Source organism: Gracilinanus agilis, chromosome 4 (genome assembly GCF_016433145.1).
Source record: "Gracilinanus agilis isolate LMUSP501 chromosome 4, AgileGrace, whole genome shotgun sequence".
Taxonomy (NCBI): Eukaryota; Metazoa; Chordata; class Mammalia; order Didelphimorphia; family Didelphidae; genus Gracilinanus; species Gracilinanus agilis.
In genome coordinates this window covers 500,428,257-500,444,245 of record NC_058133.1, presented here as the reverse complement: position 1 = coordinate 500,444,245, position 15,989 = coordinate 500,428,257, and the positions used below count along the sequence as shown (strand labels likewise).

Here is a 15,989-nt window from a genome sequence, read left to right as displayed (position 1 = left end):
AAAAAAACCCACTAAATTGTGGCATGAAAAATAACAAAACAAACAAACAAAAAACTAAAGTGCTTTCCAACTTCAAGCAGGAGGCAATGTTGTAGAATGGTTAGACCATTGAACCTAAAAACAGGAAAAACCTAGATCTGAATTCCATTTCTGACAGTTAACTAACTGTGTGATACTAGACAAGTCCCTTAACCTCTCTGGGCTTCAGTTCTCTGATCTCTAAAGGGAGAGAATTGACCTCCAAGGTCCCTTTCATCTCTAAGTATGTGGTTCTGTGATGATCTCACTTTCTGTCACTCATAAAACGAGGGTGTTGGATGTGATGTCCTCTAAGATCTCTGCCAGGCTGGAATCTGTGATCCTATGAGTCTTTCATGATGCCTCCATCCCTCCCTTTTTCCTTGATCTTTCCTGGGCTTCCCAGTTGACAGAGACATCCTCCCGCTATGCCCGCAAAATCTCAGGCACCACGGCCCTACAGGAGGCTCTCAAGGAGAAACAGCAGCACATTGAGCAGCTCCTAGCTGAACGGGACCTGGAGCGGGCCGAAGTGGCTAAGGCCACAAGCCACATCTGTGAAGTAGAGAAGGAGATCGCCATCCTGAAGGCTCAGCATGAGCAGGTAGGTGAGAGGGGCTAGGGATCAAGAGATAGCCTAGCTAGGGGAGTGGGCATAGATGTGACCTAAGTGGGGAAATAAAGCATAGAAGTGGCCTGGTTGGGAGATTTGGTACAGGGGAGCCTAGCTGGGGCAATAGAACACACTGGTGACCTAACTAGGGGAATGAAGCCCAGGTGTGGCCTGGCTGGGAGATTGAGTACAGGGCTGCTTAGCTGGGGGAATGGGGCAGAGGGGTGACCTAACTTGGGGAATGGAGCACAGGGGTAGCTTGGCTTGGCTTGGCTTAGGGAATGAGCTCAGAGGCAGCCTAACTTCTTCTGCCTTAGAACGGAATCACAATATTTATTCTAGGACAGAAGTTAAGGGTTTGAAAGAAAACTCCAAATGGGGCCACAAAGTCAGACATAATTGAACAGTCACCACAGAGATATATACATAGTCATACCCACATATGTATAATATACATAGATGTATTATGTAACGCATCACAGATTGTACATATATACATGCACACACCCTGAAGCTTTTCCTCTTTTTGTTCCCGAGTCCGATGCTTGCCAAGTAACAGCACCTCCCGCCACCTCACTGTCAAGTTCAGGGTGGCTTAATTTGGGCGATATAGGGGGATCAATTTCTTCCCTCACTATTTCTCCAGAGGCCATAGAAGTGTAAACCCAGGTTTCCTGCTGCCAGGACTCCTGTTTTTTCTATTCTCTATTTCCTCTTCCAGGTCCCTGATTTCTGTCTCTTCCTCCTCCTCCCCCTCCTCCCTATCCACTTTAGGATATGGCCATGATAACCTCCATACTCTCTCCCAACTCTTCATCAATTATCCTTCCATCCCTGAATACTTAGACAGATGGTGAGGCTGAGAAGAGCTTCCTTGGCCTCCCACTTGGCATGAATTCTGAGCCCAGACCTCTTCCTTATCCCCTTTCCCTTAGGCCCTCTTGATCTAGAACCTGACCTCACACCTCTCCTGATTCAGACTTACTGTCCCATGTCCTGTCATTCAGTGTCCAACTGTCTCCCTTCTAAGATGGAAACCATATAGTTTCATGGAACAAACACTGGATCAGGAATTGGGAGACATGCAATCAATCCTGGCCCTGGTACTGACTTGCTTTGTGACTGTGGGGAAGAGGCTTTCTGGGGCTCTCAGTTCTTTCATCTGCAAGATGCAACGTTTGAGATCAGATGACTTCCAAGGTCCCTTCTCTGTGCTCAAACATCCTATGAAGTATAGACCACCTAATTTGCTCATCTGACGGGTGTTAATGGATCATGCTATGCTAGAAAGTGACATCCAGCCCCAACTATTCCCCCCAAATACATGCTCCTTCTCAAAGCCAAGGCACTTTAACCCAAAGAAACTCTTTTCTAGTTGTGGACATCACAGTCATGATAGGAGATATATTTTTTCTTCAGAGGGTGGGAGGTAGGTGGTAGATGGGAGGAAAGATAAAAGCTTTATGGGAGGCAGCTAGGTAGCTCAGTGGATTGACAATCAGGTCTGGAAATGGGAGGTCCTGGGTTCAAATTTGGCCTCAGACACTTCCTAGTTGTGTGACCCTGGGCAAGTCACTTAACCCTCATTGCCTAGTCTTTACTCCTCTTTGGGCTTGGAACCAGTACATAGTATTGATTCCAAAACAGGGTAAGAGCTTAAAAAAAAAAAAAGCTTTATGGCATCTGTCAGCTTATACTGCACAGGCGGCTGTTTATTTCTCTTATGTTTAGGGCCTCCTCACCCTGCCCTGCTCACATTTGTAGTCTATCTAAGCCCTTTCTGGTAAAGACCCAGGGAGAGTTAAGGTTTGGGAGATCCCATAGTCCATTTACCCCGACCTCTCCTCTCTCTTTCCCCACTCCCCTTGGGGTCCTAAACCAAACAACATGGGGTTAGTTTAGTGGAAAAAGGCTGACCCTATCTTGGGCCTCCCTTGGGACTCAGTATGTTTCAGAAGCGGAATCCAGTCTCCAACGGGCCCGGGCATTGGTGGAGAGTGTGCAGAAGGAGAAGGTGGACTTACTCAACCAGCTGGAAGAGGAAAAGAGGTAGGAAGGCAGGGCTGGGAAGTTGGGGGGCACCCCTAAGAGCAAGAGCTCTGAGCTTGGGGTGGGGAAGGAAAGGAAACCCTGCTGTGTAGCCTCAAGCAAGTCAGAGAGCCAATGGAATAAGCTCTGGCTGTGAAAGCATAGGCCCTGGGTTTAAATCCTACCTCGTGCTTAGAATCCACATGACCCAGGATAAGTCACTTAAGTGCCCTGGCCCTCAATTTCCTTCTTTACAAATGAGAGGATTGGGGGGGGGTGGCACTAGGTATCTCAGATGTTAGAAAGCCAGGCCTAAAGATGGGAGGTCCTGGGGTCAAATGTGATCTCAAACACCTCCTAGCTGTGTGACCCTGGGCAAGTCACTTAACCCCCATTGCCCAGCCCTTACCGCTCTTCTGCCTTAGGACCAATATACAGTATTGACTATGAGATGGAGAGTAAGGGTTTAAAAACAAACAAACAAACAAATGAGGAATGGAGTCCAGAGTAGAGCCATCTTCGTGGTAAAGGGTTTGGGGTCCATGCCACCTCAGGGGCTCAGAGAAAGGAATTATCTGAGGATATTTAGCCGGGAGAAGAGAAAGTTGGGGAGAACCTAATAGTTGTCTTCAGGAATTTGCCCAGTTGTCAGTCACATGGAAGAGTGATTAGATTTGTTTGGACAAAGGGGCAGAATCAGGAGTGATGAGGAGAAGTTGGAGAGAAGCCAATTTAGTCTGAACATCAGGAAAACTATTGGAGCTGTCCAGGAATGGAAGGGTCTGGCTGCCTTGGGAGGTAGTGAGTTCTGTACTAGAGGTATTCAAGCAAAGACCTCAAGGTTGCTCATCTAGTCTATTCTGCTAGATAACCTCTGATAACCCTCCTATCTCTGGTCCTGGGAGCCCATGGTCCTTCTTGGATCCTTCTCTCTGTTTTCTCAGCTAAAATATCATGTCAGCTAATATTTATCAAATGCTTTAAGTCTTCTAGAGGGCTTCACATCTGTTATTGCATTTGATCCTCCCAGTCACGCTAGGAGTGGTTGCTATTATTATCCCCATTTTACAGATGAGAAAACTGAGCCTGAGAGAGGTTAGAATTCATGTCTCTTGTGTCCTGGTCCAGACTATGAGGCTCCTCGGAAACTTTGTGGGCCAGTGGGGCTCCATGTGGTCCTCAACCTCCATGCTTTTCCCAGCCTTGGCCCCTTCCCTGAGATAGCCAGGTAAACCTCTAAGCATTAGGCTGCTTGCTAAAGCTGATGTTTGTAGCTAGTGGTGACAGCAGCGTGGGCCGCCAAGCCTCTTGTCACTGTCTGCTCAAGCAGGGGAGGACAGTTTATTTTTATCTGCCAACGCTGAGCTGTCCAGTCCTCCACATGTGGCTGCTGGGGCAGCTCCCCTGCCTGAGTGAACTGTTTAAAAGCAGATGTCACCCAGGAACACATACCTTAGGGTGATGGGGGATGCAGAGACCCCAGGCTGGAAAGAAGGAAGAAAGGGAGGGAAGGAGGAAGGAAGAGAAGAAGGAAGAAAGAAAAGAAGTAAAGATGGAGGAAAGGAAGGAAGGAAGGAAGGGAAGGAGGGAGGGAAAAAAAAGGGAAGGATGGAGGGAGAGAAGAAAGAAAGGGAGGGCAGGAAGGAACCAAGAAGCAATTCCCTTCTCTAAGGGTTTTCTTGATTTCTCTCTAATAGATTCCAGAATGGACAGGGCGTGGGGGTGGTCTGTCTCTTCTGACCTCCCTATCCTTCTATCCTTCTGTCCCTCCATCCCCTGAGTACTCCACCCTCCTATGCCACCATCCCATCTTCTTGCATGTGATATAGGTAGTGTCCTCACATGTCCTGTTTGTTTCTTTTCAGATACAGATGCGAGCATCTGCACCTTCCTATTAGCCCCATTACCATAGAACCATGAATTTAGAGTTGGAAGGGACCTAAGAGGCCATTAGCCCAACTCCCTCTTTTTACATATGTGGAAATTGAGGTACAGAGAAAGTGTATCAACCTAGGTGACAAGTGTAAGTGACAGAGGCTGGATTGGAATATAGCCCCCATGACTGCAAATTCCCGGCTCTTTTCACAGTACCAAGCTTCATTTCTAGGTGGGAGATGGACCCTGTAAAGTCAGGGAAAGGATCTATCCCTATCTGTCCCTACCACCTATTTTGTGCGTGACCTTTGTTGCCTGTACAATGAAGGAGGATGAAATCAATGAGTTCAGCATCCTCCCAGTTCTCAGGCTACAAGGCTTCTCTGGCCTCAGTTTCCCCCATGTGTAAAAGAGAGGGAAGGGGACAGAGGTTTCCTCCTGCTCTAAAGCAATACTCCTAATACTCCTGAGTCCCATCTCTGGGACATAGTTTACTCAGCTGTAATAATAACAATAATATATATTATAATAAATATAATAAATAAGGACAAGAAGGAGGAGAAAAAGAGTAACAGCTAACATCCATTCAATTCTCTGAGTTTCACGAAGCATTTTACAGATTACCCCCATTTGCAGATGAAAAAACCAAGTCTGAGAGCAGTTAAGAGACCAAGCTAGGACCATACAGCTATCAGGGTCTGAAGCTGGATTGAACTAGGACCATAAATCAATTGGAGGTGACCTTGGAGGCCATTTATCCCCCTGACCCTCTACTCCCAGTTTTGCAGATGAGAAAACTGAGGCCTGTGGACATGAAGAGATTTGCCTAGTCACACAAGTAGTAAACATTAGATGTGGGATTAGAACCTATGTCTTCTGACTCCATGCCAGCTCTCCTGCCTCCAAACCCAGCTGTCTAGACAATGGACCACTCAGCTACTCCATTAAGGGTTTGGATGCCATGACCTCAGAGGTCCCTCCCAGCTGTCACTTCTGGGGTTACAGAATGATGGAATCTGAGAGTCAGAAGGGACCTCCAGAGCCATCTAGGCCTTGTACCTCAAAGGAAGTCTGACAGTAACTTGGTCCTTAGCTCTTTCACCCAGAATAATGTCTTCAATCTCAGCCAGGGTTCCAAGTCCCAGAGCCAAATAAGTGAGCCTGAACCACCAAGACCCTTTATGCCCAAACTGTTCCATTTGAGCCAGATTGGAAGGACCCCACAGAGCCCAAGGAGAAGGGGAAGAAAAAGGTCTAAGAGAAAACATCATGATTTATGGGATATAACCAAAGCAGTACTCAGGGGAAAATGTCTATCCCTGAGTGCTTATATCAATAAAATAGAGAAAAAACAGATTAATGAATTGGACATAAAACTAAAAAAAAACTAGAAAAAGAACAAATTAAAAATCACCAGTTAAAGACTAAATTGGAAAACCTAAAAATCAAAGGTGAAATGAATAAAATTGAAAATAATAGAATTATTGAACTAATAGAAGAGCTGACTTTTTAAAAGCCAGGAAGGTCCCTCTTCAAAAACAGCCCCAGAGGGGCAGCTGGGTAGCTCAGTGGATTGAGAGTCAGGCCTAGAGACGGGAGGTCCTAGGTTCAAATCCGGCCTCAGACACTTCCCAGCTGTGTGACCCTGGGCAAGTCACTTGACCCCCATTGCCTACCCTTACCACTCTTCCACCTATAAGTCAATACACAGAAGTTAAGGGTTTAAAATTTAAAAAAAAAAACAGCCCCAGAATTTATAGTACTGTTATTCTTCCTCCTGGTATGAAGATCCTGGAGGTCAGGGCAGCCTTAGGAGTGACTCAAGTCCTCTCGGGCTGCCCTGGAAAGGAGTGGTTTGCCCAGCAGGTCCCCTAAGAGCAAAGGTTGGGTCAGGTCTCTTTTGGTATTCCCAGGGCTTAGCATAGCGCCTTACACAAACAGGAGGTTTTTAATAAATATTGAAATGAAGTCACCAAAACCATAAAATTGTGTTGGAGGATGGGGGCAGTGGGGTGGCTCGGTGGATTGAGAGACAGACCTGGAGATGAGAGATCCTTGATTCAAATCTGGCCTCAGCCACTTCCCAGCTGTGTGACCCTGGGCAAGTCACTTGACCCCCATCACGGTATTGATTCTAAGACAAAACGTGAGGGTTTAAAAAAAAGATTGTAGTGCAGGAGAACACTGTAGTGGTCAGAAGGATGAGATGCTTTTTCTCCTTTTGCCCCTTTATCCACAGGAAAGTAGAAGATCTCCAATTCCGTGTCGAAGAAGAATCCATCACTAAGGGAGACCTGGAGGTAAGGGCCTGAGGGCTCCTGTCCACAGAGAGGGCCGCAGCCTGGGACATCTGGGTTCTCAGGGCTCGTGGCACTGGTGGATGGATTCTGAGGTCTGAGCAGCATCTCTGGGGATTCCTAATTTCTTTTCTAGCAGCCACAGGGAAAAGTCAGGTGAGTTTGGAGGCATTTTTAAGTCTTGAGGGGAACAGCATGAAGGAAGAGGCTAAGGAAGGGCTTGGAATTGAAAAGGGAGGATTCAAAGCTTGGCCCGTGGTAGCTGCTTAATAAATGTTTGTTGATGGACTGACTGACTGACGACCTCTGATCTGGAGCCCCCAAAGGTCAAAGCCAGAAAGAGCTGATACTGCCAATTTGTGTTTTAGTTGCTGTTGTTGGTCAGTGATTTCTGTCCTGTCTGAAACTTTGGGACCCTATTTGGGGTTTTTTGGGCAGAGTGCTTTGCCATTTCCTTCTCCAGCTCATTTGACAGATGAGGAAAACTGAGGCAAACAGGGTGAAGTGACTTGCCTAGGATCACCTGGCTAGTAAGGATTTGAAGCCAGATTTGAACTCGTAAAGATCCATCTTCTTGACTTGAGGCCCCGCACTCTGTTCACTCTGGTGCCACTCAGCGGCCCACAGCCACGGTACTGTGCAGGCACTTAGTAAAGTTCTGAATGAGGAGTCCTTGATTTCTTCTGAATTTAGCCAGCCACACATATTTGGATTGTGGAATGTTAAAACTTGTTCCAAATCTTAGACATCCAACTCCATTATTTTATGAAGGAAAACAGACTCCCAAGGTCACATAGCTAGTAAGACAAAGCTGGGATTCGAACCCAGGCCCTCTGCCTCTCTTTCCTGTGCTCTTCGGTCTCTCGGCCCCATTCAGCACAGGAAGTTTCTGCCATGTTTCTCACCGTTTCCTGAGAGGAAGGAAGACAGCGAGGTGACTCAGGGCCAGCCAGAGAATGCCAGCAGGGCCGTGTCTTTGCCAGGGACTTGGGGGTGACTTCAGTCTCTTCTGCGTTGGTTCCTGGAATCTGTTTCGTCAGTAAATCCCCTGCCTGCAGCTCAGCGTGTCAGGGCTTCGGCATCTCTTGGCCCAGCGCTTTCTAAGGCTTTCCAGCCAGGACTTGCTAGGAACTTCCTGGAGTCTCTAGTTCTGACACATCCATCTTTCTGCAGTCATGAGCTCGCTGCCTGGGGCTGCCGGGGGGTGCAGGTGGGGCTCCCAAATCTGCCTCACACATATCAAGGGAGGGGCTTTAGAGGAGAGAGAGGTGGGGGTTTTATTTTTTCATTGGGGGACCCGCTGTTTTGTCAGTGAGGTGAGGGCACCTGAGTTCCTCCCCCCCAGACTTGTCCCTTCCCCCCTCTGAGAGCCTCAGTTACCCCATCTGTAAAATGGAGATAATGCTTGTCCTACCTGCCTCAGAGCTGGTGTGAGCGAAGCTTGTGCCCCCCTTCCAACGCCATAGAAAAGCATCCACCAAGCCGGAAAAGTGATGAACACAGGCCTGATGATGCCCAGGATATTTGTCATCTGACGACTGACCACTCTGGCTAACTTTGGAGGGACTCATCATGTCAGCCGCGGGATGGGGATTTTTCAGCCCCAACAACTCTTGGAGGCAATCAGTCACTCAGCCAACATGGATTTATTAAGTACCTACTAGGTGCCGGGCGTTGTGCTAAGAACCAGGTTTGCAAGTACAAAGAAGGAAGTCATCCCTCTTCACAAAGAGTTTGCATCCGGATGGAGGAAACAGCAACTACATTGAATGTGTATATAGATATAATCCTGGATTCAAATCAAATCCGGCCTCAGACACTTCCCAGCAGTGTGCCCCTGGGCAAGTCACTTAACTCCCATTGCCTAGCCTTTACCACTCTTGCCAACCAATATACAGTAGAGATTCTAAGATGAAAGGTAAAGGTTTTTAGGGGGGAAGGAGGGAGGGAGAGAGGGGTGGGGAGAGAGAGAGAGAGGGAGAGAGAGATGGAGGGAGGGAGAGGGGGAGAGAGGAAGAGAAAGAGAGAGAGGAAGAGAGGGAGAGGGAGAGATGGAGGGAGGGAGAGGGGGGAGAGAGAGAGAGAGGGAAAGGAAGATAGGGAAAGGGAGAGAGGAGAGAGAGAAGAAATGAAGAGAGAGGGAGAGGATGATAGGAAGAGAGAGGGAGAGAGAGAAGAGAAGAAGAGAGAGCGGGAGAGAAAGAGGAAGAGAGAGAGAGAGGGAGAGGAAGATAGAGAGAAGAGAGAGAGAGGGAGAGAGAGAAGAGAAGAACAGAGAGAGGGAGAGAAAGAGGAAGAGAGAGAGGAAGAGAGAGGGGAGAGAGGTGGGGCACATTTCTTAAATATTTACTCTGCTCGTCAGTATGCTCCATCTCAGAGATACAAATTAAAAAGCCACATGTCCAAGGCAAGGGAAAGTAGGACAGGACCGGAAGCACGGCCTGCGGTCAGCTCAGTACAGTGGGCTGCAGACCTAAGTCCCCTCTGATGAAATCATGGAGTGAGTCCAGGAAAGCAAGGGGTTTGCTAGGGGAGAAGGTGGCAGGTTGCGGGGTGAAGGCCACTTGACAGCACATAGGTTGGAGGCTTTGCCAATCATTTCCTCTCCAGCTGCCTGAGGGTTGCTTCTATGGAGATGGTGGTTCTCTTGAGGTGGGGCAGTGGGGACCGGAGAGCTGCTTCTCTCTGCCCACGAGTGACCACATTCACTCGTGGAGCGAGCTACGTGGGCCTGGAGTCCAAGATAGGAGGGAGCTGAGGCAAATGAGTTTAGGGGCCTCCAGATAGGAAAGATTCATGAAATTCCACTTGGTTTTTCTCGAACCACCTGGCTATGGAAGATGGAGAGACGCAGGTGGCAGAGGGAAAAGGTAGTCAAGTGTTTGAGCATCGTCACCTGGCGCGAGGCTCTGTGGGTGATCATGACTGACAATAATAACTGACATTAAAGGGCTGTTTTAAGATTATAAGGCACTTTACATCCATTATCTCATTTGGGGCTTAGAGCAACCTTTTTTTTTTTTTTCATTTTATAGATGGTGAAAATAAGGCTCAGAAATATTAAGGGTCACAGAACTGGTACATTAAGAGCTGGAAGGGACCTTAGAGGTCATCTAGTCCAACTCCTCACTTTATACATGTGGAAATAGTCTCAGAAAGGTGAAGGCCTACGGCCATGAAGGTGGTAATAAAAAAATTAGTAATAAAGCCAGAATTTGAATTTAAGTTGTCAGATTCCTTTGAACTTGGCTTCAATTTTTTTTTAAACCCTTGTACTTCAGTGTATTGTCTCATAGGTGGAAGATTGGTAAGGGTGGGCAATGGGGGTCAAGTGACTTGCCCAGGGTCACCCAGCTGGGAAGTGTCTGAGGCCGGGTTTGAACCTAGGACCTCCCGTCTCTAGGCCTGACTCTCACTCCACTGAGCTACCCAGCTGCCCCCTTGAACTTGGCTTCAATTTAATTCTACCTCTCTACCCCACATCAGATTTTGAACTCAGGACTCTCTGACTCCATGTCCAATAAGCTATATATAAATATATATAAGCTATATATAAATATATAAAAAGAAATAAAAATAATAAATCTATATATAAATTTAAAAATCTCTATATAAATTGTGAAACTGAAGCCAGAAGGAGCCCCAGCATCCATCAGTCTAATCCTCTTCCCACATTAGAAATGGGAAAGGTGAGGTCAGGATAGGCCTATGCTCTCAAAGATAGTGTCAGAGGCAGATTTAAAAAAAAACAAAACAAACCTTTACATACTGTTTTAGTATCAATTCTTTGACAGAAGAGCAGCAAGGGCTAGGCAATTAAAGTTAAGTGACTTGGCCAGGATCACATGGCTAGGAAGTATCTGAGGCTAGATTTGAACCCAGGTCCTTCTGACTCCAGGCCAGTCATTCTATCTTCTGTGCTACTTAACTGTCCCTCAGAGGTAGATTTTGAAGCCAGGGCTTTCTGATTCTGAGTCTAGGACTCTAAAGATCCTCAAGAACAGTGATTCCCAAAATGGGCACTACTGCCCCCTGGTGGGTGCTGCAGTGATCCAGGGGGGGCAGTGATGGCCACAGGTGCATTTATCTTTCCTATTAATTGCTATTAAAATTTAAAAAAAAATTAATTTGCAGGGGGCTAAGTAATATTTTTTCTGGAAAGGGGGCGGTAGGCCAAAAAAGTTTGGGAACCACTGCTCAAGAATCTTAGAGGCCAGGAATTCAACTCCCTCATTTTTCAGATGAGAAAACCAAGGCTCACAGAGGCCAAGTGACTTGGCCCAAGATCACAAAGGCAGTCAGCATTAGAGTTTGAATCTGTACCAGGGACTTTAGACTGGAGAGGCCAGTGGCTTTCCATTGTTTTCTCTACTTGCATCCATTAATGCATGTCAAACATTGTAGAGTATCAGGCGATGATGATAAATAATATCATTTGGAGAGAAGAAGCCTGGACTTAGAATCCAGAGAACCTGGATTTGAATCCCATTATTCCCTCTGTGACCAGGATAAAATCATTTAGCCTCTTGGTGCCTCTTTTTCCTCATCTGGGGCATGATAGTAACTAAAGTAGTAAATGTGAATTATAATTATTATCCTCCAAAGGTATACAAGACACAGTCTTGCCATGTTGGCTAACCTATGAAGTGTGCCAGAGGGAGCTGCTCCCTTCTCCCTCTCCATGTGTGCCTGAGGACATTTCTTACATGACCTGCCTCCCTGCCCAGCAACCCAGTGGCAGTGCTTCCTCTCCCCCATATCTGGAGTAAGGCATGGGGCTCACATGTGGTGTGAGGGTTGTAGCTTGGGCACTCGGGCTCTAAAAGGTTCACCATCACTGGTCTAGGTGAAGGGTTAAATGAGGATCATATTGGTTTCCTAGAGAAGATTTTAGGTGCTGCCCATGGTACCACCTTGGCTGCCTCTTGCTGTCGATATTCTCCCCCTTTTATTACCCTTCGTGGAGTTAGTCAGCCAGTATTTATTAAGCATTTTGGATTTGTTAGGTGGTACAGTGGATAGAACGCCCAACCTTAAGTCAGGAAGACTCATCTTCCAGAACTCAAATCCAACTTCAGACACTAGCTGCATGACCCTGGTCAAGTCACATAACTTAGTTTGCCTCAGTATCTTCATTTGTCAAATGAGTTGGAGAAGGAAATGGCAAACCATTCCAGTATCTTTGCCAAGAAAACACCAAATGGGTGTTTCTTTTAACTGTAAGACTCAGGAAAGGCTTTCTAGAGAAGATGGCACCTTAAGAGAATTTTGAAGAGAAAGACAACAGAGAGACAGACACAACTGAAAAATGACGGAACAACAACAAATAATATGTTAGACACCAGACCATGGCAGACCCTTGGTGGTCATTTACCCTGGTTTCCTTTAGAGTTGCGTTGGCATTTGGATGATGAGATTGGATGAGAAGATGAAGAAGAGGCTTTTAGAATCAAAACATCCTCATCCTCTGTCTCCTCCTCCTCTTGCTCCTTCAATGGCCCAGACTCTCCTTCCCATTTCTGCTCCAATCTCACTGTTTGACCTTGAGAGACTTCCAGATGGGCTTCATTTTGCCCATCTGTTGTGTGAGATTCAGATGACAGCTCTCACCCAGCAAGAAGATCTGGCTTAATTAATGTTTGAGGAGGGCTATGTGATCATTGGCTAAACGCCAGGCTTAGCTCTCTCTCTCCTTTTTTCCTTTTTTCCCTTTTCTTTGTCCTGTTCACCTGGACCACTTGATAGTATTTGGATACTCTACTGCAGAGGAGAGCTAGCTTGAGGTGAATTCTAAAGTAGGTGCCGAACTCTGAAGATATAAAGAAATAGCAAAAGTAGTCCCTGCCCTCAAGTGACTTATATTCTAATGAGAGAAAAAAACATATATAAATTGATATGTCCAATATATATACACACACACACACACACACATACATATATATATATATATATATATATATATACAGAATAAATGGAAGCTAACCATAGGTCAAGCACTAGCAACTGGGGTAAGGGGGTGGGCAGGAAAGGTCACCTGTAGAAAATGGTCCTTAGTTTGAGTCATAGATGAAACAAGTAATTCTAGGAGACAAAGATGAAGAGAGAGAACATCCTAGGCAGGGAGTATAGGCTATGCAAAGGTATAGAAGTGGGAGAAACCGTAAGTACGTCAGTATATCAAGTTAAGAAGTCTTAAGAGCAAAGTAGAGGAATTTCTTTTGATTCTGGAAGTAATAGGGAGATACTATTTATTGTTTATTGAGGAGAGAGAGAGCTCCTCTGGTTAGACCTAGACTATTTTAAAATGACTTTAGCAGGGGCTGCTAGGTGGCTCAGTGGATAGAGAGCCAGACCTGGAGTTGGGAGGTGTTGAGCTCTAATATGACCTCAGATAGTTCCTAGCTCTGTGACCTTGGATAAGTCACTTAACCCCCATCGACTAGCCCTTACTGCTCTTTTGCCTTAGAACTGATACTTAGTGTCAATTCTAAGAGAAAATAAGTTTTTTTTCAATAAAGAAATTACTTTAGCAGCCATGTAGAGGATGGATTGGAGTGAGGAAAGAAAGGCAGGGTAGGATGGGAGCACAGGAATAATATAGATGAGAAGACTTCTTTTAACTGTAAGACTCAGGGAAGGCTTTCTAGAGAAGATGGCACCTTAAGAGAGTTTTGAAGAGAAAGATTTTTGGCTGATGGGGAGGAGGAAGGACACATGGATTATAGCAGGACATTTTGCGCATTTCAGAACCTGGAGACATCTTAATATGTCTAGAAGGCTCCATCCCCCTCTTTTGGGATGCTCTATGGATCTTCCTTAAGGGAGAAAAGGAGCAGGGGTGACCTGGGGTAGATTCTGCTTCTTGTAAAGGGAATCACAGTTGCAGGACCCTGAGTCCTAGGATGCTTGGCCTCAGGGCCCCACTTCTCAAAGATGAAGCTGGCCTACCTTGGGCAGGAAGGCACAGGATAGATTAAGGGCATCTCAGGGCTCAGGCACTAATCTGAGGGGTGATCCTGGGGGGCTACTGTCCACTTGCAGCTGGTGACTCTGCTCCTTGCCATCAGTTGGAAAAAAAAGAGCCATTTCAGAAAATCAGCTGACATTGGTAGCAGGTTGCCTCACAGATGGTTTCTAGTTATGGCTCTGGGTTGGTCTTTTTTTTTTTTTTTTAAATGGGGCGGCAATGAAAAACCAGGCTGAATCTTCAGGTATAGATGGGATTCCAGTCCTCTCACTTTAACACTCCAGTCCTCTGTGTGCCCAGATTCCTTTTATTCTGCTTCCACTGCCTCTCCTTGTCTTATCCATGTGCAAAATGAGGGGGTTAGACCAGATGGCCTGTGAAGTCCCAGCTCTAAAGAAATAATCCTGTAATCCTATGCTATGTCCCTTTGACTTCTTGGGCCTCAGTTTCCTCATCCATAAATGATGGGGCCAGACTAAGTGACTCTGAGGTTCCCTTCTAGTTCTAAAGTTGTGAAAATTTTGTGATTTTATGTCCCTTCGCCTCCTTGGGCCTCAGTTTCTCCATCTGTAAAATGAGGGGGTTGGACTAGATGACTTCTGAGGTTTCTTTGTGCTCTAAATCTATGATTCCATGATCCTATGAATATGATACAGCTTCTTTCTCTCTCTCTCTCTCTGTCTCTCTCCCCCACTCTCCTCCCCTCCCTGTGCGGGACCAGACTCAGACGCAGCTGGAGCATGCTCGCATTGGAGAGTTAGAGCAGAGCCTGCTGTTTGAGAAGGCTCAGGCAGAAAAGCTGCTCAGAGAGTTAGAGGACAATCGGGTAAAGACACCACCTCCCCTTCCCCCACCCAGTCATCTCCTCCCCGCTTCTCCTCCCCTGACTTGCCCTGCCTGCCTGCCTGCCAAGCAGAGCTTCTCTGGCTTTTGTTCCCTCTTCTTCCCTTGGCCCAAACCTCCTCCTCCCATCCCCCTTCCTTATTTTGGCTTCTGTGATCTCTTAATTATTGCTTTTTTTTAATTCCCTTTTGGAAACAGTAGGAGAAATGCAAGCAGGTCAAGCTCTTTGCTAAGGTTTGGGGCCTTTGAGTGCTTGAACTGATTTATTTCTCTAATTTGAATTTGTTTCTCGGTTCATCATCTTATCTTACCAGAAGTCTCTTGGGCCTCAGTTTCCTTATCTGTAAAATGAAGGGAGTTCAACTAGATGACCACTGAGGTGCCTTCCTGCTCTATAGCTAGGATCCTCAGATCCCTTCATCCTGCTTTCTGGGGATGACCAATAGGCCTCCCTTCCTTCCTCCTCCCCTTTTGACCATCTACACCCATTCACAAATTTGTTTTTTCTTCACCTGTCACTCCCAGTTCTCAATTCAAGTCTTTAACTTGGAGTGGACTCTATCAGCTTCATGAGGATGTCTGGCCTCCCTCTTATCCAGGGCTTAGAAAGGGATAGAACTGGGAGGATTAATAGGGTAGCTGGGTCAAGGTTAAAAAAAAAACACTTCTCCAAGAGAAAGAAGAAATAGGAAGATTCTTCTTTGGAATTCCTAGTTGGCCTCCAATAAGATGGCAGACCCAGGGTCCAAGGAAGTGGTGAGAAGAAAGGCCTTTAAGACAAGAGGAAGAAAGGGTGGCTGTCTCTGATTGGCCATCACTTTTTATTGGAGGATGGGAAAGATCCTCAAAAAAGATAGTCAGGAGGCCTTGTGTCTGGTGGAACTAGAGAGAAGACCATCACCAGGCCCTGGAAGTCTCCTCGCCTTCTTCTAGGGGACAAGTAGATGATCAATATTATAGGAGGTGATGCCTAGGGGAAGAACCAGTGAAATTGGGGAATCCATCTATTGGGATTTTGAGTTGGGTCTATAGGCCCTTGAGAATGTCATAATTTACAAGTTGGCCCTTTCTGGGTACATTTCTGCTCACCATCTGGAAGCAAGATGGGGTCCCTAAAAAACTTCCTTCCAAAAGTTGTCCTAAAAAAACCTAGCTATGGGAGACAGCTAGGTGGCTCAGTGGATAGGACATCAGACCCAGACACAAGAGGTCCTGGGTTCAAATTTGGCCTCAGAAACATCCTAACTGTGGGATCCTGGGCAAGTCACTTAACCCCCATTGCCTAAGCCCTTACTGCTCTTCTACCTTGGAACTGATACACAATATTGACTCTAAGACAGAAAGCAAG

General features: G+C 46.3%; 1 protein-coding gene across 1 annotated transcript in view; it reads left to right on the top strand.

Annotated features, from left to right (window-relative positions):
- The window catches only part of CLIP2 (CAP-Gly domain containing linker protein 2), a 141,611-nt gene that overhangs the window by 105,900 nt on the left and 19,722 nt on the right, over positions 1-15,989 (top strand). Inside the window, exons 5-8 of the mRNA XM_044675620.1 lie at positions 425-622; positions 2,577-2,680; positions 6,774-6,834; positions 14,520-14,624. Coding sequence (XP_044531555.1) covers positions 425-622; positions 2,577-2,680; positions 6,774-6,834; positions 14,520-14,624 — 468 coding nt within the window. The remainder of the gene's footprint in view (positions 1-424; positions 623-2,576; positions 2,681-6,773; positions 6,835-14,519; positions 14,625-15,989) is intronic.